Raw genomic sequence first — 22,503 nt, 5'->3', positions numbered from 1 at the left:
TCTCGGACCAATCCCAACCGTTTATCTAATATGAGATAAATACAATGACAGTGAAGAGGATCGACGTAGAGGCATTTTCAATCACAAGCAAACTGCACAGTATATTTTCACTAAAAGAAGAACTACTACTGCTCTTAAAGCTTTGTTGAGAAGAAAGATGTATTTTATTCTTCTCTCAGTGCTGCGTCACCCGTTTCGTTGCTATGATTGGTTGTTGATGTCTAGAGACATTTTGCTCTGCGCCCGTTGGTGACGTCCAATGGAAATCAAAAATGAATTAATTAATTATTCTTGGGCTTTATTCTTTCTTTCTTTCTTATTCTCTGGATTGGAATCGTACACTACCATTCAAACTTTTTAAATATTTATTCAACTTCATTATTTAACATGGAAACATAATGTTGAGCTTTAATGGTTACTTTACGTCTTGTTACACTGACGCTGAAATGATTAATCGATTGGGAATATGATTGTTATATATCAGGCGTTGTGTCGCTAGAGGCTAGGGGCTTCCTACATATCCGGTATACTTCCGGATGCTAGATGCTAACATGCTTAAAATCAATCTTTTCACGTCATGCTATCTACACAATATATCATATGGAAGCTGAGACTCCAAGGAGTCCAACTGTACAAGCCTTATCTTTTTGTGAGATTATCTTGATTAACTATCTGTGAAAGAATAACGTCAATATCACACTTCCTGGTTACTAGTGATGACACACACCCCACCCCTGAGATTTGTAGCTGATGGTGGATCAACCAGGCAACTGTTGTCATGTTTTGTCTCCATTACTGACTATTGTGCAGTTGTCTAGTGTGAGAGGACTTAGTTTAATATTTAGTTAGATTAATTTATTTAAGACAAGGGACAGTGCAATTTAATAAACATACAGTATGTTTGTGGGAGAAAATCTTGAAATGGGCCAGATCTTCGACGTGCACTGTTTTTATAATAAAGGATAACTTGTTTTACTATAAGGAATGAACTCAAAATACAAAATAATCACAAACAAAAAGAGATCTCAACAAAGTTAGGTTTACTGAAGATTCAACAAATAACAATAAACCGAGATGGTCCCTGGAGCACCTAAAGGTGATGAATGATTCATCCTACAGGATGAATCATTTGGGCGTAGCGTCAACGTATGGCAGCGTCATCAGAAGGTTGCTGCCTTTGTGAGCCCCACTTGCCACGGGTTGCTTGAAGCTGGAAAGCCCCCAGCAGCAGGTGCATTCCCCAACAAGCTCATCGTTTGTTACCACTTTATACCAAATACACACATTGGAACATTTGAAGGCCCTTTTAGGCTGAAACAAATCATTTGTATAAAGAGAGATTACAATGTCTTTGGAAAATGTATTAGATATTCATACAAAAAGTAATACATTCTTTGTGTCAAAGTAACATGGTATAGAATAGTTTTATAAATAGGTTATATATTGGCGTACAGAGTAACAGAACTGGTTATACACTGACATGCATATATCGTACAAAACTTGTTTGTAGGAACATTCTTGAAAAGCCCCCTTTCCTCTTCTTCTGATGCCTTTGGTATTCTATCGGGCGCACACCAGCTCCTCCAAACATGCATATGGACAAATATTTGCAGACAAATCTGCATATACAACAACATTGCAAATGGAGGAGAAGCACTTTGCAACAGAATAGTGCATCTCCTCTTCCTTGTGACACGATGAGTCTTGGTTTAGACTACAGGCGGCGGTCAAGCTCAGTCGTGGGTGGATTTGATTACCAAGCACAAGTTAGCATTTTTTATTAAATCATGCTATTTTAAATTTGATATTATTTTTAGAATTGGGCCCCAATGGAAGTGCTTTTATTTTGTATGTGGTGTTCTGAGTGCTTGTTTGCATGGTGATTTGAGTTGTTTCAGCATGCTTTGGTTGGCGTGCGACCAGCTTGTTAAACAGTAGTTCAGAAAAATGAAAGTTTGGTGAAAATCATAGGATTTAGAAACATCTTGGCAGCCTCTTTAGACTAAGTATAATCAGTCTAATCATCATAAGGTGAGAAAATATATCACAAATGTTTAATCATAACAGTATAAGGTAAATTACACTCATTAACATATAATGGTATCCTCGATTAGTGTCGCTTCATATCTGTATCCTACAAACCCCTCTGGCCTATGTATTTCAACATGATGAATCTCGTGAGACGCTGCCCCTGCCTCACATGGTGCTCTGCAGATTGGGCACTGTTTACCACATCCACCCAACTTAGATGAAAGGGTATCTAGTGGCTTTGACTCGAGTCTGTCTAGTTTAGCTCAGTACTTTCCATGCAAGTACTGAGAGCATCCTGGGACATTACCAATTTATCACTAAGTTCCTTGCAAATATCTTGAACAAACTCTTTTTGGGTCGATCCTTTGTTCACTTGGGCCTTTTGAATAGCATTGTCAAAACATCTGATAGATTGTTTTAGATGTTTATCCTCTAACTCCAAAAGTTTAGTCCCATCTGAAAAGTGTTTCTCAATTTGCTCCTGAATCCATTCCCTTATGAATTTCTCATATGAACTGGTGTACTCTTTGAAGTGGCAAAACTTGTCTTTTGAAAGCAACTCTTTTAAGACAGAATATTGGAAAAACATGCGCGTGCTGAATTTCACAGAATCTTTGCCTGACACCATTTCATCAACAACTTCTGGAACCAAGGAATCTCTGATGTAGGTCTCCACTGCAGGCTGGAGGCAACGATTAGCAAATTCCTCAGCTTTCTTTTCATCCTGCTCCCTTGCGTGATACAGGTCAAATCATCAAAAAACTCTCTTTGTGTCAATTGACAGACTTGAAGGGGTCATTTTCTGTTATGAAAGCCTGGTGCATTTTTTCAAATTCTCTAGCTACATAACTACAAATGTGTAATTTTAAACTCACTACAAATTGGGTGTCTGTTTTCATGTTTACAAGTTTCGCCTCAATGTGCTGCCAAATCTCCTGAATGTAATTGTCATGGTAATCTGTTTTCTCCTGCTTTTTAACAGATACAAGTGTTTTGCAACTTGCTATAATTTCTTCAGCCTTTGCTTGTAACGTCGATGTGTAATTCAAGTCAAGGCTTTTAAGATTTGTCCACTTGCTACATTTCACTTTGAAATCCCTTTGTCCATGATCTTTAAGTGATACGTCAATTATCTCATTGGCATGACTACCCATTGAGGCTACATTCTTTCTTAGTTGAGCATGGACCCTACCATATATATCAGTTTTGTGCATTACTTTGTCACAGAGAGGTTCTGTAGCTTTCTCCCACATCTGGTCAAAATCCTTTTTCAGCTCTTCATTCGATTGCTTGATATTACTTTTACGGCCTTCCTCTAGCAATCTAAGCACTTCTTCCTCCAAACGTTTTGTTGTGTTTTTCTTGACTTCCTTAACTCTTGCCATTCCCTTTATTTTCAGCCGCTATATTTACTTCCTTTTGAAACAACCTTTCCAATTCATTTCTTATGAATTTTGCAGTTTATAAAGTTCTTTTTTGAAATATTGTTTAAGATTGTCAATACATTTTTTTTCTCCAATTTAGTTAGCTCTGAGAAGGCTTCAGTATTCAATTCAATTCACTTCAATTCACAAGTTCTCTGATGTCGAATGCCTCAGATTTGCCAGCAGCTGTTCCAAAATTTGAAATGTGTTTTTGCACTTGTTACCCATGAGTACATGTGCTTTTTGAATTCCCATTCCCATTTGTTGAATTCTGTGCATATTTTCATGTAAGCATTAGCCACCAGGCTATTTCTAAAGCTGAATATGAAATTTTCATCTTTTATGGCATTCCATAGGCTTGTTGTCCACTTCAGAAATTCATCCATGTTGTAAGCAGATGACTCGCAATCTTTCAACATTTGGATAATGTTTGTTTTAAGTTCATAAACTGCTTCACTGTAACCTGAATTTACGGGTGCCATTGGTGGGTTTCCACTCCATAGTCCAGGAATGTTGTGGAATGTATACAGGAATGTACCCGTTGCCAGTGTCTGGATCATATTCCATTACATCCATGAAGTTTTTGTTTTCCTCTTTTTTTCTCAACTTTGGCAGCTGCCTGTGTCATCTCATTCAACTGTTGTAACAGCAGGGTTCTGGCCCTTAAGGTATTGTCATGGGCTGACACATCCGATACATTCTGATGAACAAACAGACAGTTTGGTCTTTTGCCGACTTCTTTCATCCTGAGAAAGGCATGTACTACAATTTGTAGGATGTCTTTCATGTCTGTCATGTTCTCCATTGCAATGTTTACTATTGTGATGTCACTTAACCCCACAACAATAGTTGCAAGCTCATTGTCATGCTCATAGCTATTTTCTAATTGTACTAGCTCTAGCGATTTCAGGCCTTCTGTGTCAATGATGATCAAAAAATCACAGTTCATTTCTTTTGAGAACTCTTTGTTCACTCTCTCTAGGTCGTCCTCAAACGAGCCCTCCATCGTTGCTTCCAGTCATCCCGATCCTCCATACATCTGGCCAGTTCAATGGTACTTTGCGCTCCTGCATCCTTCTTGAGTACATCCACGTAGGTTAGTGTAGGACGTCCTCGAGACCGATGCCCATGGTTTGGTTCCCATAGTACCAGTTTGCTGGCTGGCAGCTCTTGGTGTCTTTGGCAGTGTCTCGCCAGTCTCATTCTCCTGGAAGCTACTTTCTTGCTAACCCTTGGTAATCCTTCATACAGGTTACTGTTAGTAACATGTGTACTCTTGCTGATGTTTAGTACTGCACGTAGCATTCTGGTGTAGCACCCGTCTAGAGACTTCTGCAAGATTGGCTTCAGGGACCAGCATTCGCTGCCGTAGAGGAGAACAGACTCTACCGTTGCAAAGAAAAAGCTGAGTTTGATTTGACGGGGGAGGTTGGAGTTCCACACACAGGTCATGCCGTTCAGGGCCCTCCATGCGAGTGCCTTCCTCACCTTTAGGTCCTGCTCGGTTGAGTTGACCCATGAGCCCAGATACTTGAAGTCCTCGACTTCCTTCAGCACAGCGCCACCAGTTGTTGTCAGCGGTTGATGCTCCGGTGAGATGTTGTAGGTGATGACCTCTGTTTTCTTGGCGTTTAGCCTAAGGCCAACCTTGGCGCACTCCAGCTCCACTCTGTTCAGGAGTTCCTGTGCTTGCTCCACGTTGTTGGAGAGCAGGCTGATGTCATCCGCGTAGTCCAGGTCTGACTGTCCAACTGCAGGGTGTCGCTTTGACCTCCTTGGGGTTAGGGTGAAGACGAGGTCCTGCTCCCGCCCACTAATGGCTTTACTGAGCGCGTAATCCAGGACTATGATGAAGAGGAAGGGGGCTAGTGTGTCCCCTTGCATTACTCCAGCCAGGATATCAAACTCCTCAGTGTTGCCATCTGGGGTAACCACCTTGGACCTTGTTCTTGCGTGCATGGTCTCAATAGCCCGGTGTAGGTTGGGAGGAACACCGTAGGCCTTAAGGATCTTCACCATCATGCCTCTGTGGATCGAATCAAATGCCTTTTTGAAGTCGATAAAGCACAGTACAGCTGTCAGGTTATCCTTCTTCACCTCCTCGATCATTCTCCTTAGTGCCAGGATCTGGGCTGTGGTGGTTCTCCCTTCGCGAAAGCCATTTTGGTTCACCCTCAGGTGAGGGTCGATGGCGCTCCTGATCCTGTTTAGTATCATGCGGTTGTATATCTTTGCTGTGATACATGTCAGGCTGATGCCCCGGTAGTTGTCTGGCTTTGAGAGGTCTCCTGATTTAGGCACTGGGATGATGTTGGAGAGAGACCATACTTCAGGTAGTTTGTTTTGCAGTAGCGCTAGGTTGGAAAACTCCAGCATGATGTCATCGAGGTCACAGTTCTTTAAAACCACTGGGGGTATGCCATCTGGCCCAGCACTTTTTCCAGCTCTCACTGTGGCTTTCGTCTGGGCTAGCTCAGTGACAGTGAATGGACCATCATCGATGTCTAGGTTCTGGAGGACTGGTGGAATTTCTTCCTCGGCCCCATCTGCTGTTGAGCCCAGAAGGCTTCGGAAGTGGTTGAACCAGGTTGCCATCCTCTCCTCAGGGCTGTGACCTTCAACCTGTCCCTCCTTTGTCCTTTTCCGCCCAGTCATTTCGTTGATGACCCTCCAGGCTTCCCCATACTGTTTTTCGCCTTGCGCAACCTGCACCCTTCGCACCTTCTCCATCAGTTCCTCCCCCTTGATGTTGTCGTAGGTACTGAACAGAAGCTGCTTGGCTTCTCCCAGTTCCTCACGTCTCTGCTGGGTTGGTTCCCGCTCAAAGTTGAGGCGTGCTTCCTCCACACTTCCTCGTGCCGCTACAACCTCCGGATGTTTGGACCTCAGGGAGGTTCTGGCTCTGTCCAACATCACACAGCACACACATCCTTGTTGCCTCCTCGTTCGCAGCAACAAATCTCATATATTCGCTGCTGGGCTCCGCTCCCTTGTCCAGCTGCTGGAAACTATTCCTGACTTCCACAGTGTACCTGGTTTGAAGGCCAGGATCGTTTGCGAATGCCTTCCAATCGTGCCGGATCTTGGGACTAGGCTTGGGGACCCTGAGGCTCAGTCGCACCCTCATGGACACCACACGGTGGTCCGAACCCACCGAGCTGAACGAACTGTATGGTTCGGCATTAAGGATGGAGTTCCTCCACTTTCTCCTCACAAGTATATAGTCCAGTTGGCGCACCATACATGTGGCTCGATCCTGGAAGGTCCATCTCTTGCCTTTCCTTTTCTGGAACAAGGTATTCGCTGCCAGTAGTCCGTGCTCCGTGAGAAGGGCCGAGAGGTATGCACCATTGCGGTTGGTAGAGTCGTGGTATGGGAAGGGTGTGTCCTCTGGTCCGAGCCTTGCGTTGAAGTCCCCCAGGATTGCCAGGAAGTTGTGTGCTGGAACACCTCGTACGGCTGTTGCCAGGTCCTCGAAGAACTTTTCCGCCTCCTCAGTTGGGGCCACGTTGGTGGGTGAGTACACGACTATGACTGTTGTTACCGGGTTGCCTGAGAACTCTGCGATAAGGATCCTGTCGGTGTGGTGGCAAACCCGACGGAGAGCCTTACGCGCCCGAGAGCCCAGCATTAGCCCCACGCCGCCTGTTGCAGCCTGGGCCTCGTTTCGCCACGCAGACGAGGTGATGAACATGCATCTCTCTACTTTGTGGTAAATGATCTGGTCATCAGTGTGCACTCTTCTGTGTTCCTGGACTCCCAGGATCTCCACTCCCCGCTCCTCAGCACAGTGTGCTAGCTCCATCAATCTAGCTTCTTCTCTCACTGTACATGCGTTGAAGGTTCCCATTACAAATGGTCTCCGACAGCGCATGAGTGCATTGGCAGGGGTGCAGTGATCGGACAGAACCCTCCCTGGTTTCCCAGGGTTTGGGGTCCTGTCGTCATGGTGTCCTCCAGAAGGAGGACCAGCACCACCGTCCGCTGCGTTGCTCCTGCAGACTCCCGCCGCTGGAAGTATAGGGTTGAATAATAATAATAATAATAATAATACTAATAGTATAGGGATGACTTTGTTCTTCATGGTTGGCTTTACTATGCTAATTAAGGACTGTGGGGCGCAAGAGTGTCCTTCTCCTAGGTGGGTTGCCATCCAAGGCTATGAGCCCCTCCTGCCCGTGTCCGCCATGGAGTCTTGTGAACCATTCTTAGTCTGGACCCTCACTTGAGACCACTCTGTCATGGGAGACCCTACCAGGAGCACAAGGCTCCAGACAACACAGCCCCCAGGTTCACAGGGACACGCAAACCTCTCCACCACGATAAGGTGACGGTTCCAGGAGAGGTCACTCTGATGAACACCATAAAAGCCCCTCTAGTGCATCAGCCACTGCTGACTGCAAACTGCACTCCAAACATGGTGTTGAGAAGAGTGGACTTTCCTGTGCTCTGAATCCCAAGAACTGTGACAATTCTTATCTTGCTCTCTAGATTTACCCTTTTTCTCAGTTCAGAAAAGACGTCCTTCACCCATACCAAAGGAATGCTTGATGCTTCACCTTCCACAAGCTCCACTGGAAATTCATCAATGAGTAATTGGGCACACAACTTGGGCAGATGCATGAATTGTTGACGAAACAAATCTGATTCAGGGAGGGAGACTGTAGATTCATAGATTTGACACATTTCTCAAAAGTAGATCTCAATGCCTAAAGAGCTGTTAGAAAGTTGTTGATCAATGATTTTAACTTCTTCCCTGCTGAAATTCTTACTTTTGAGTTTATACTGCTCCCTGAGGTTTGATAAATGTTCTCGAGACAAGTTGTCAAGTTTAATTTGCATCCATTTAAAAAAATAAGCCTGTTCAACAGCTGGACATGAGATTGCATCTATGAAGCTGATCATATCATTTGAGATGTCCAAATCCCTCTGCTGTTTCCGGAGTTGTATTTTCTGTTGGTTTAGGCCACATTTGTAATCTTCTGTCTTCATCCCCAGCTTTTGTAAGCCTACATTCCTCCTTCTCTAAATGGGTCAGTTCTTTCCATATTGAGCCCTGCCGAGGAAGTTCTTTCTCTTTGTACTGAGCAGTGTTTTTTATTTTTGAGGTGATAGCTTCTGCTTTTTTCTCAGCACACTGACAATCTGAGGCTTGCTCATCAACCATTATTCCAAGCTCAATATCAATGTCAGCCATTTTCTCTATGCTCTTTTTTCTCTTTTTTTTAACAACATTTGTTACAATATCTTGTAGAGTTTTGGCAAAGTCTGCGTTGTTGACTTTATTTTGCTTAAGAATGATGTTGGTCTTTGTCAATTTTAATTCTTCCAGTACTTTTTTGCACCTTTTGTGGTTGAAATTCTTGCTCTCCGCATTGACTATCAAGAAAATCTCTGTTTCGTGTTGTTTTTGGAGTAGTTTGTATTGGCTGTCAAAATTGTCAAGAAACACAAAAACTGCAGCAGACGTTTTGCATAAAAAGGAATATTGCAATTCACGGAGAGCAATATCTCCTCTGAGATTAGCTACAGCTACTGGTTCATTGAAAATATCAATGTTTTTGTTACCACAGGGAAGATACCAACTAGTTTCCACCAGTCCATCTGCAATTTCCCGTGGAACATTACCACATTCCATGTTATGTTTAACAAAAGTGTTGTGGTACTGTTGGGGATTGCTCAGGAGTGTATTCAGAATCTCTGACTTCGATAAAGAACCTTCACCCAGTCTCACAAAGGACACCATCGGAAGTTCAGGGACAACAATTGATTTTTCAATAAAGCTTTTGTTGTCCGAGAGTGCATGAGGTCTGTACTTTTTAACAATGCCTCTCAAAGCCCAAAGCATGAGCGTGTGCTTCTGTGTGTCACAATCAGGAAGCAGTAGAGGCAACCCAAACTGACACATGGACATTTTGACTGCCATTTCTTGCTGAAGGAGGCCATTTGAGCACAGAAAGAGAGCAGTGATTATGTCTAATGGGTTCAGTGCTTCACCTGACTCTTCATGGTACAACATGGTGTCAAGATCTAAATCAGCATTGCCATGAGGATCATCCTCCACTGACTCACTGCCTGCAGAACATTTCACATTTCTAGCAGTCGCATTGACCATCATTAACCTCTTGAGAAAGCACCATGGGAGATCTGAAAGACATTTAGCCGCCTCCTCTGTGACGGCCTTCTTGTCAATCTGTAGGACACTGCTTAGTGAGAGCTTCTCCTTGTAGTTCTCTGTTAAGCCAAGCTTTTCTAGAAAACCCTCCAATTCAGTTTCTGTGGATATAATAGTTCTAACCATTATTTCAGTTCATTTCACATTTCTAAAAGTAAGTGAACATCTTTTTACATTTGCACGTGTTATTTTGATGGAATTTGTGAAAGCATGTCATTAATATCCTTTGTCATTTTAGGTAATTGCATGGGGTTTATTTTTGTTTATTGGAAATGAAATGAATAGAGAATATATCTGATAAGCATATTTGATCATATGAGTAGCAAAGCCATGTCAAATTGCCTGCGCAATGATGTCACATTAGAACGTGTGTGCCTGCGTGCACTAGGATTCTATTGTGAGCATGCGCAGAATAAACAGTGAGTGAGTTCCCAGACCAAAGAGACGATGGCGGTCTGTCTTTTCGCTCCCGTGAACATTATCCACTAGAACAGCGGTTCTCAAACTATGGTACGTATACTACTGGTGGTATGTGATGCGCTATTAAGTGGTACGCAAAAGAGTTTCCAAAAATTCATTCATTACTACATACATACATTCAGTGTTTCCCATACATAGACTAATGTGTGGCGCAGCGCCAGATTCAACAACGAGCGCCACAAATTGATTCCGCTTTTTACATTTATTTTTATTTTAACGCGATTTTTAAGTATAATTATCTCATGCACACGCAACAAATGTCACACCAAAAAAAGAAAAATACCCGTTAGATCTTAAGATTAGTTACCGTTAGATCTCTCGTTGCTTCGGATGAGCGCTAAATTGCTGCGGCTGTCACCCCACCCCCCGTCAACAACTCCACCAGCCCGTAATCCCGTACTAACCCTCCCCCCCCCCATCAACAATCCCGTCTGCCCGCAACCCAACCCCCCCAGTCACCAATTCCACCCGCGGTTATAATCAGGGGTGCACATAACTGGTACGGCGCTTTTGCGTAACTCACCGTCAGGTTATCAAAACAAAACTACACGTGTATCTTACTTCTGCGTTTCCCCACCTGCGCAAAAAAAGGCAAACGCTGTGCACCGCGCGCACACGGGAGAACTGCGCAAAATCAGCTGATCGCAACATCCGTTACTGTGAGACATCGCTCCGTGGCAGTGACAGTGATTCCACCCACGGTGGAATCGCCTTATCAATATCAAAACGACACTACGTGTGGAGTGCGTACCGAACACCATCTCCTGATACTCAAATGAGTAACTCACTTAAAAAGTTATGTGCACCCCTGGTTATAATGTAAGCATTATAAGATTCTACAGAGTCTCACTCCGGCCAAAAACCAAAAGTTGCCAACCCTGCAGAGGCACCACACATTGCTACCTGGTCTGTGGGAAACACTGTAGACACATAGGCCTACAACAACAAAAACATAATATCAAAATACTAGGACGAATGGAAATACATTAACCAAGAGATCATTAAAAATGGGGTTTAAAATAAGTTTGGCCTTTCCTGTAATATTTTTGTTTCAATATCAGCTGACCACATCACATCAGTGCGAGAAAGTCTTGTCTTCACTTTCCATCATAAAAACAAAATACAGAAGCGGGATTGATGCTGAACCACACCTGAGACTGAAGCTGACCTCAATGTATCCAGACGTCACTGTGTTTGCAGAGGCAGGCGCGCCCGTCTCATGAGGCTTATGGAAGTTCAGTTATCAGCGGGCTGGCCAACTTTCAATATTATTTGTATTTAGCCTTACATTTTCAAACAGGTTGTTGGTACACAGTTGTTATTCTTAATGTTCTCACTTGTTGTGTGCGTGTGTGTCTCTGTGTCTGTTCTAGTGCTACCACTTTGTACAGCTGACCACAGTTGACAATAAATAATATATTTTTTAAGACAAAATGTGCCTCCGGCGTGAACTGTGTGTAGCAGAATAGGGCCGCAGGCCTACGCTACTGTAGTTTGTTATATTTTATAACATTGTTCCTAATGATGGTACTTGGGGAGACAAATATTTTCTGAGGTGGTACGCGGTATAAAAAGTTTGAGAACCACTGCCGTAGACCACAACAGGTCTGTGTGGGTCCAGTGTGTGGGTATCTGACCGTAAACAGACTGGAGAGGGAGCTTCGGCTGTATGGAGCGGAGTTTGTACTACTGAAATGTATATAATTTCCACATAACCAACCAGCTTCACAACCATTCATTGCCAAACAGTCTAGCTATGTTAGTAGCATGCCTGGCGGCCATGCCTCAGTCTCCTAATATCCAAGATTGTTGGGTTCTAACCCTCTGTTCCATTCCAGACCTTCTCACTACTGTGGTGCTGTCCTTCCACATCAACCAGCCACTGCTCATTCCCAGCAAATAAACATCTGAACTTTTTTTTTCTGAACTCATTTGTTGTTGACTATAAAATGGCTAAGATGTCTACACTGCTTATGTGGAGAGTGTCTTAAAGACCGGGTAAACCAAATTCAGTATTTTTCTTCTTATCATATTAATTAGGCCTTAAATGTGTCCCTCAAAACATGTAAAAAATATTTTTCCCATTCATCATTTCCTTGAGGAGCTAGGCCTCAGAGAATGTTCTGTGTGCAGGTTTAAAATGGGCGGGTCTACATCGAAGACCGCTTTACGTAAAGCGGTCTTCGATGTAGACCCGCCCCCTGCTGCCCTCTAGGTATAAATACATTAACCGCGCACTAGCATTCTGTGGTTTCACCCGTCTATGGTTTTACCGCTCACGAGTCTGGTTTGAATTGTCAGTTTGCAGCTAGCTTGCCCGTTATGCCTCTTCAACCTCGTTGGTGCATCTTCCCTGGATGCCACAGTGGGAAACGTAACGTTAACGGTTCGTTTACTTTATTTAAGTTTCCGACCGAAGACGGTCTCTCTCCGGTGATGGGCGTGGTTTCCTGGCCTGCAGCGCACACGCCCCCACCGTCCTGAGCCAGGGATTACTGCTCATTTTTCATCAACTTTGAAGCATAATTTTATATACTTCGCGATTTTTTTAGTCCTTCAAATTTGGCAGGGTGGTTAATAATATATTTTCCTGTGGTATTATAAACTCAAAACCCATAATTATTTTTGGTTTACCCGGTCTTTAACCTTTTGCATAATCTGCTGGTTCGGCAGCACAGCAGAAGCACTGAAGAGGAGGCTTAGGAAAATAGTGACCACTGCCAGCTAGCTGTTGGGTACTAATTTGAATAGTCTGGAACACACCTACAGAGAGAGAGAACGGAGTAAAATGTTTTTAGAGGCGGGTCAAGGTGGAGGGTGGGGGTGTGGCCCTGAGCAGCTTGCGGCCACGGTACCATGCGCTAGTGTTTACAGTGGAACACTGAACACTCCGGGTGCTCCGGCGGGAGTCCTGGAGCTCTATATCTAATATCATATTATATTTTGATATCTATATAATATAATATATATTATCATGGTCAAAAGCTGTTTTGGCCTCCGGATGATATTATGAATCTCTCAGATGCCTCTGGTTCTTCCACTTTCACGTCAATATTAAGTACAGACTGAACCACGAAAGGGATTGTTGCCCGGGGTTGTCTCCCGCCGGAGCTCCGCTGCCCGCCGGAGCCCCGCTGCCGTGGTAGCGGGGCTCCGGCGGGAGACAGCAATGGGCAGCAGGGCTCCGGCAGACAATCCAGAGGGGTGTTCCAAGAACGGAGGTTTAACAAACACAGAGTTAACGCTGAACTCTAGGTTGATTGATCCTGTGCCGACTAACCCAGAGCTGTCGGTTCCACAGCACCGGTTATGAATTTTAATGCGTCTCGTGGGTTTATGGCCTGGAAAAACGATGAAGTTACGCAACAACCGCTTCAGCGCAAGATAGACGCACTGAGCGGCAGACGGTAGCTTTGCCTATGTGCTCAGCATCTCCTACACTGTACAAAAAGCTACCCGTCGCAAAAAAACGGAAAGCTATGCAAATTGTTTGTAGTGAACTGAGGGCAGATCCACAATTGGTAACATTTGCAATGTAGGGTTGGAGAAGGCTATTTAAATATATCAAAGAATCACGTGAAAAACTATATCTCTCCAGCAAAAAGTCATCCGGAAAGGACAATATGTCGAGCCGTGGTCTAATTAATCTCTGTGAATTGCACGAATTATTTGCGCTCCGATATCAACAGGCGAACACGTAAAAGCTGCGATAAACGCGGGTTTAAATAGCCTACTCTGAGCAAAACAGGGTTATCTTCCAAACTTAACCTGCGCAAAACCTGCTCCGACCAGGTTTGATTGAGAGCATATGTTTCTATAGCAACTTACATACCGTGTTCATTTTGGAACGGAAAACCTAGGGTTGCCGCTAACCCTGGGTTAACTTAGCTGGGTAAGTGATAAAACCGGCTTTGTGGAACACCCCTCTGGGCAACAATCCTTTTCTCCTCCATGTCGTGGTTCCCAAGTCCTTCTCAACCATGGCCGAGATAACCCCCACTACGAATCTCATTGTGGAAATACCAGAGACCTCAGAGAACCTGACGCAGTCTAGTCTTTTCACCAAATGGGAGCTTTATGCAAGCTTATGTTATTGTGTTGCGTGTTATGCGCCATAACATCAACAGCAGAACGGTTATCCAAAATACAAAGAACACTTGCGTTACAGTGTGTGTATTCACACACACATGTGGCGCTCACACGGTCCTAGCTCATTTCATTGGCGGGCCAAATTCTCTGGGCTGGCCAAGCAGAGAAAGGGGAGGTAACCTGGCCCCATATGACGACATATGGGGCCAGATCCCAAATACGCAGTTTATTCAATCAATTCATAGTAACACACCACATTTAACATTCAGTAACGATTGTAACGACGGAAACAGTAATTAGTTTGATTACCCCGTTACTGAAAAAATAACTGCGTTATTCCAAACACTAAGTCTTTCATCAAATTGGAGGTATTTCCCCCCTTACACAAAATAGCTGTATTGCACTTACATGTGCTGCTCATTTTTTGTAAAGCCAAGTAAAGCCATACTTTAGAGCGTTTTACCTTGGACATGATGGCTGCAGCTGGGCAGCAGGAGAGGAAAGTGCTCTGCATTTTTTCCAACCACAAGAGGGCAAGAGGATTGTTGCGGCATCAAAACGAGGCACCAAAAGAAATGTAGTCATTCGGTCCGGGTAGAACCGACCATGTTGTCCCCGGTACCACTCCGTCCTCGGTACCCAACCCTACTAACGTAGGAATAAGGCACATTTGAATATTACCACCCACTTCCCCATCCCCCTCCCATCAGAGCATAAATAAGATACGCCCTTTTGTGGACCAGGGACGAACACTGGGCGGAGATATTCGCGCATTTCAGAAGCAGGGAGGTTCTGTTCGAAAATATGTCTAAATTGTCAGTTTGCCGTGTGTCCGCTAGTGATAGGTCGTTTGCGAACTAATCAGTTCGAATGAACGACTCTTTAACAAGAACAAACCATCCTGATTCCCTGTTTCAGTTTGTCTCGTTCGTTATCTGAGACTCGACTCCCAGCTCCACCCACTAGTCGCTGACTCGCGAGTCGCCGTTCGTTCACTGACTGTGATTAGTGGTGAAGACTCGAGGACTGAGACGTCATGAGAGCCAGCTGGACTCATCCGACAACAACATCCGATTCCGAACATGAAGTGCTCCTCAGCTGAAGGAACTTAGTTACTGTTGTGTTGATTGATGACCGTCTGCACCATTGCATGATCGTGATTCGTTTGAGAATGAGAACGAGGGAGGAGCTGAGTCTGACCGATTCAGCTGAGAACCATGATTCACCGCTACCGGAAACGCGAACAAATGATTATTCTTGACGAACTGGCCGACGCAAACTGATTCAAGCAAACAAATCATGAAATCCATCATTAGTGTCTGCCTGGCAGGGAGTCCGGCAGACTCCTGCCGGAGCTGAGCTCGGACTCCCGGAGCGGAGCTGCAGGAACTTTAAGGCTAATTGTCTTATTGGTTTCATGGTCACCAATGTTAGCTTTTTCTGCTTCAGCTTCCAGACTGTAGGGACAGGGGCTGCAGACCCGTACTCACTCCGGAGCTAAACCCCGTCAGTTCACTCAGTCCACTTACAATAAGACACGGGAACTTCTCTGGTGATGCTGCCGCTTTCTTTGCTTAGCTGCAAATAACTGTACATATACGTATGCTGTACTATTAAACTTGAATACTCCTCTCCGTTTTTCCCCATTGATTACTCTCCACTCACTACACATAGGCCGTTTCTCTCTCTCGCTTCACCTCGAGTGAGATATATTCACTTTTTAAAAGTGAATATTAAAAGATATATATATACAGTATATATGATATAGCAGTGCTATATAGTAATTTGGGTAGGATAAAGGCTAGGAATACATAATGTTGAATGAACACGTAACTGGAATACGTAACCAAATTAACATCTATTAAAAACGAGTAAGGTCATTATCTCATATAACCATCCACCGTGTCTTAGCGACTACAATCGGTGGGAACCGGTGGAACCGGTATTGAAACCCGAACTGGGTTTGCAGTCAGGAACGAAGGAACGTGGAAATAAGGCACTTCCTCAAACAATACAATGCGGTGGTTTCCCAAGTCAAGGTGTGCTTGGCCTTGGGTCAGGAATGGGTGGCCTAGGAGAGTCTCCTCACGAGCTATGTCAACAACAAGGAAATGCATGCTCACCTGGCGGTTGTTGATCTGGACAGGAACGTGAGCCACCCGAGTACAGGTATGTCACCAGGCCCAACACCACTCAGAGTCTTTGTAGTTGATGGTTGAAGTGGTGGTCAGACATCTGGGTGATAGCGTTGTACTGACACAAAGGAAACACACTCTTCCGTGCCCCACTGTCCAAAACAGCACACACTTCCAGCTCATACACAAGCATGTGAATGCTCATCTCTTGACCTTTGGTTTTAAGGTGAAGCAAGGCAGGCTCTGAGCTTTCAGGGTAGGTGGTTGAAACTGGGGCTCTGGTTATTTTCCTTGGTGAGGGGCAGTCTCTCTTCGCGTGACCCAGGCCTGAACAGTTATGACAGCGAATCTCTTCCCATGTAATGTCTTTACGGCTTCTTTGTTTATGCTGTGTGTGGTACCTTTTGTAGTTGGCGTCAGGAGGCTTAGGCTGCCAGGTGGCTGCTGGGAATGCTGCAGCGGTCTCTGCTCTCTCCTCCTCTGTGCCTTCCCTGACGACAGCATCCCGGGTTCTCTGTTCAGTCAAGCTGCGTGCCCTTGATTTAATTAGACTGGTGACTTATGACACTGTCCGCTTGGTGGTTTCATGACGGCAGGTAATGTCATAAGCTTGAGCTAGTGTATGGGGCCGCTGTTCCAACAGTTTCTGTACAATGTCTGCATCTCCTAAAGCGTTAGTGAAAACTTCAACACCTATAGCGTCCTGCTCAGTCTCAGTCCTGTCGCTGTAGGCTACTGACACTTTTCCATATATGTAGTTTCTTAAAACATGAAGAGCCTCACCCAGTTTGCCGGTCTCAGTTCAATGGCCACTGCACCAGCATGTTCTGAAGAAGAGCCATATGCATTCTCCATCTCCTCCACCAAGCGGCTGTAGTCCCACTGAGAAGACTGTGGGTTTCTGTGGATGCTTACCCCTGCTTGTAACATATTTCAGCCATAATATTCTCCCATAGCCACGGTACATAACATAAGCTGTAACACTTGTGCATAGCCACAAGGGGGCAGCAGCTGATCATACATAGATGAAGGGGGCGGGCTTTTAAAGCCACAGAACACGCCCACCTCTACCTGCCTATTTAACTCGGACTCCGCCATCTTAGATTCAGAATCTCTCGGCGGCGTATCCTAGATGCCAAGCTTAGAGACGCTCCGCACGTTTTATATATCATTCCTCTCCTTTTGTTTCATAGACGATAGACAATAGACCAAAACCTTTACCAAATAAAGTGAGTTAAAAGCGATCCTGTCTCGGCGGCCTTTCCTGGACTAAAATATCATAACATGCTGTACCCACCAAGCAGAACTTTAACTGGACAGTCATAGTCTTTTCTGACCAGTGATTAGTCCGAGCACAGCTCTCAAACCGGTGTAGGAACTCTTTCCAGGGAATGTGCATCCATCATACTGACCAGCAGTGTTGGGAAAGCTACTTTGAAAATGTAGTGAGCTAAGCTACCAGTTACTCTGCCTCTTCACTACACAGGAGCTACCACCCAGTCAAATGTAGCAAGCTAAGTTACACAAACACCGCAAAAGTAGTTAACTACATGTGAAGCTGCTTTAAGTTGCGTCAATTTAACATGGCAATCAACATGAGAAACTAAATGTTTAAATTACCATATTCATGCAAAGTCAACTCCATTGGGTTATCAATATACATGCCAGAGTCACTATAATTAATTAAATCAAAGACCAAAGATTGCTTGGATTCCATTTCTTTATACGACAATTCACCATGACGTCACAATATGTTCTTCTGGGTGGCAAAAGCAGATGCGTTCTCCGATGGCACCACTAAACAAACCCTTCCATGTCATTTGACCAGGGCAGAGCGATCGAGAAAACGGCTAGCAAATGGCTTGAATTAATGATTTTCTTCTTGAGGAGTGCTACGGGATGTCTCATTAATATATATATATATATATATATATATATATATATATGAGTTACAGCAAGAGGTGTACACCCCTGGGTATGTGGGGCATGGTAGATAATGGAAGACTGCTCTAGATGAAACTGCCCGAATGGGCAGAGGAAACGTGACGCATCTGGGCCCCGTTTCCCGAAAGCATCGTTAGCCTAACGACGTCGTTAACACCGTCGTACGATCATCGCAGAATTTTCGGACCGTTTCCCGAAAGCATCGTTACGTAACGACGTCGTTAAAACCCTCGTAGCTAACGACGCCTACAGGGGTACTCGTAGAGCACTAAGATGCATCGTTACTATAGCCTCAGTGGAGTCACCAGCTGGACATTCCGTGTATTGGATGTGTTTTATTAAAACACGTCATCCAATACCACTGAATGTCCAGCTGGCGCTATTTCGCAATACCCCAAAAACAGTGGTTCCCGCATATATAATACTCGTAGACTACTGTTAGATTTAAACAGCAAAGACAGAGACATGTTAGAAAGCAACACAAATATAACTTATTGCAGCAATTTAAAATTCCAAAAATAAATGTAGGCCTACCGATGAAACGCCACGTCACAAGGCAACCCTATCACAAGGCATATAATAAAATCAAATGATTCCGTTGCTCGTGTGGGAGGTTGCGAGCGGCACTTGCTGTCTCCCTCTGATTTTAATTCAACCATCGTGGTTAAAATGTCCTCATATTGATCAATGACAGAAGACATAGGCTACTGTACATGAATCATGCTGAGACCAGCGGGTGTCGGATAATTTCTGCAGGCGTTTTTTGTTGCGATTGTTTGCCATAAAGCACTGTAGGCGCGTCGGTGAGGCTGTGATGAAGTTCACTATTTATTGGACCGTGTCTAGACAGTTACGAACATCCCTGACCTTAGTGGACTGCACAATCGCCAAGTTGAGAGCGTGGTTTCTGCAGTGAACGTAGACTGCTGCGGGAAACTGTGCTGCGAATCGATGCGTGCCATTCCCGCTTACATTGCCCGCATCATCATAACCCTGCCCAACAATATGGGCAGGAATCGATCTAGACCAGCAACAGCAATAGCCGTGTCAATGCCTCTGCGTTTGAATGATAATGAATGAATGGAACGTTGCATTTTTAATGTTGACACCAAAGTTTCTAGAGAGTGCGCGGCGCGTCAATCACTGAATGAATGAATGAAACGGAATGCAGGAATCAGAGAAAGTCTGTCCTCTTTGCGGCGCAAAGCATGTTTCAGAAATCAGCACATTTAAATAAATGCTATAGGCCTAGTTGTCACACAGACACATGATATTTTTTTATTTTTGTAATATGGAATAATTTCAGGGGAGAAAATGCCGTGAAACAATGTACGCACGGTGCGTTCGGGATTAGGACTGATATAGCATATGTCGGCCTAGACCAAATCAATTGTGTTTTAATATTTGTAGCATTCATATTAGTCTATTCTTTTCGTAGGCTACTCTGCTGTTGGCCTTGATGGGGAGATATTTTTTTGCTACCACAAAATATAGTTTAATCCAACAACATTCCTGCGTCTCCCCCTCATACGGAGCCCATTTCAGCACCGTGTCAGTAGACAGCTACAATCCTACGACGTCGTAAGAGCAGAGCACGCGCGTTCATGTTAAGATGAGTTTCGGGAAACGCTCCCCTAAAATTAACGATGCATCGTGAGATCCATCGTACGATGGATCGTACGAGCATGGATCCATCGTTATCGGGAAACGGGGCCCTGGACGTGAGCCCTGCAGGTTGTTTTGTTAGCTCTGCACCGCTTGGCACGCACTGTTTCAGGAGGATTTTCTAACTCAGGACTGTTTTGATGTAACACAGTGTTGCTGTTGCACAACTCTGCCTTCACCTGTTATAAACACACCCGCAGATACTCGTGAAACCAATCAGTTAAGATTCAAAGATTCAAACTGGCAGTTAGATTCAGGGCAGATTCAGAGGAGACAGGGCTTTTTGAAAGGCAGTTCTTAAAGAAACAGGCTCTAAAATGTTTTGTTCAGAGAGAGGCTGAAAAGAGGAGATTCAGCATTGGCACTGTGAGAAATAAAGGTGTTTTTTTTTCAGATACTACACAATGAAAGTTTCTTGTATAAACAAATTAAAAATTTGAACCAGAATATTTGAAAAATGTAGGACATTTAAAGTGTTAACATGTTACTACATTGGAAATTTAAAATGTTTTAGTTTGATCTTAATGTATTATCACTATTGCACTTAGTATTGAACTTTGTCTTGTGTTAATGTTGGAAATGTGTACTGCTGTCCATCTTGGCCGGTCTCTCGTCTTCATGTAGGCCTTGTAATGGTATGTAAGTTTGTTGAACCTAACCTATCAATATTTCTTCCCAAAATGTTTTGATCTTTTTCTCCTCTTTGTAAATTTGGATCCAAATCAAAGCAATTAAATGTGTGTGTGTGTGTGTGTGTGTGTGTCACTTATTGCTCAATAGTAGCTCAGTATTGCTCAGGAGAAACAAAGGAGCCATTAAAAACACTGAATTGAGGAATAGCAAACACTACGCCCTCACTCTCTTCACCTCCAGTGAGGGCGTAGTGCGCTCGCTCCCCACACACACTACGCACTGGCTCCGCTACTCTCTTGAAGAGATCGCAAAGATGGGCTAGTAAGGGAGTATTTGCTTTTTCACAATTTCACACTGAAAATACAATAAACACATCATCACAGCAAATCATACACATATATTTTTTGTGTCCAGTAATAAAATATTTCTGGGAAGAGGTAGAGAAAGCCATCAAAGACCTCCTTGACATTAGGGAATCCCTGACATGCGAAAATTGGTTGGGTATTAACATACATAATGGGATAAAATTAAAGGAGCGAAAGATCTTCAATATGTTGCGCCTAACTGCACTGAAACAGCTGAAAAGGCGATGGAAACAGCGCAAACCACCAGAATTACATCAGTGGTGCAAAACAATAGAACAATAGAACCAGTGTTGGAGATGGAGAAGCTTACATCGGTGGCTAATGGTAGCCTGGACAGGTGGAATAGAGAATGTTCAGGGTACATTGGCAACCTGACGGGTACCTCGACGGCCTGGTGTAGGACAGATGATGCACACACACACACACACACACACAAACACACACACACACACCTGAGGGGTGTTCCAAGAACGGAGGTTTAACAAACACAGAGTTAACGCTGAACTCTAGGTTGTCCGATCCTGTGCCGACTAACCCAGAGCTGTCGGTTCCACAGCACCGGTTATGAATTAGTTCAATCAACACGGGGTTGGTTAACACAGGGTTGTGCGCGTTCACGGCAAACCTATAAAGACGTGATGTATGGATCATGGAAATCCTGATCAAAATGGCGAAACGGGCCGCATATTTTACCGATCAAGGTACTAATTATTCTTTTTCCTCCCTCAGCAACTAAAGAATAAAAATGATGGAAGAAAAGTGTTTTTTTTATTTTTTTTTATTTAAATGATTTCTGCAAATGTGGTCTCGCATCCTTTGTCAGCCCTTACAAACATTTGCGAATGTGTTCCTCCTCGAGGAACGGGTAAAGTGGGGAGGCATCTCTTTGCGCAGAGTGGCTATATTGTGGAGGACGGCGCATGCAACAATTAGGCCTACATCGCATGCCCGTTCCGGACAAACTCTTAGTCCACGTAGGCATTGGAATCTGGACTTCAATATCCAGAATGTATTTTCAATCTTAACGCGGGTTCTGCTGTGTGCCAGGTTAAATGTTGTCTGTGGTCCAGGAGCGGGATTAGGGTACGGGGTGATGAGCGTCGGGAGGCATTGATACCCTCGATCTCCTAGGAGATCCCCATCGAATTGCCCTGCGATCAAATACAAACTTTGAGCTATCTTGCACAAGCACAACAATTATATGAGGTCTATGATATGTTCATAATGCAACGCACCCTGTTGAAATGTATTGCTCACATTGGATGTGTGCCATCAATGCACCCAATTACATTAGGAAATCCTGAAATATAACACCCAGATGAAAAGTCAACAAGGATAATTTCGGAGCCATTTGGGAACACTTAAAGTAGATAATGCTGACCTGCAAGTTAGTGAAACTCCATGAAGTTACGCAACAACCGCTTCAGCGCAAGACAGACGCACGGAGCGGCAGCTTTGCCTATGTGCTCAGCATCTCCTACACTGTACAAAAAGCTACCCGTCGCAAAAAAACGGAAAGCTATGCAAATTGTTTGTAGTGAACTGAGGGCAGATCCACGATT

General features: G+C 44.1%; 2 protein-coding genes across 2 annotated transcripts; both read right to left on the bottom strand.

Moving 5' to 3' along the window:
* Positions 1-3,625: 3,625 nt before the first annotated feature.
* Positions 3,626-8,078, bottom strand: LOC311368796 (interferon-induced very large GTPase 1-like; the record flags this gene model as incomplete). Its single annotated transcript, XM_084487565.1, is given in 5 exon segments — positions 3,626-3,995; positions 3,997-4,055; positions 4,057-4,431; positions 7,809-7,838; positions 7,842-8,078. Coding segments are annotated over 5 exon segments (1,071 nt in total).
* Positions 8,079-8,224: 146 nt separating this feature from the next.
* Positions 8,225-9,791, bottom strand: LOC311368512 (up-regulator of cell proliferation-like). The gene has a single exon (XM_084487317.1). It carries the CDS (start codon positions 9,754-9,756, stop codon positions 8,362-8,364), a length of 1,395 nt encoding a protein of 464 aa, XP_084343443.1. The 5' UTR covers positions 9,757-9,791; the 3' UTR covers positions 8,225-8,361.
* Positions 9,792-22,503: the final 12,712 nt, after the last annotated feature.

The sequence above is a fragment of the Micromesistius poutassou genome (assembly GCF_964030765.1).
Source record: "Micromesistius poutassou genome assembly, chromosome: 23".
Classification (NCBI taxonomy): Eukaryota; Metazoa; Chordata; class Actinopteri; order Gadiformes; family Gadidae; genus Micromesistius; species Micromesistius poutassou.
The sequence above is the reverse complement of the archived record's forward strand: the minus strand, read 5'-3'. Positions and strand labels throughout refer to the sequence as shown.

Bases quoted from the DNA above. Each gene is read 5' to 3' on its own strand.
- LOC311368512 (XM_084487317.1), bottom strand. From the start codon at position 9,756: ATGGTTAGAACTATTATATCCACAGAAACTGAATTGGAGGGTTTTCTA.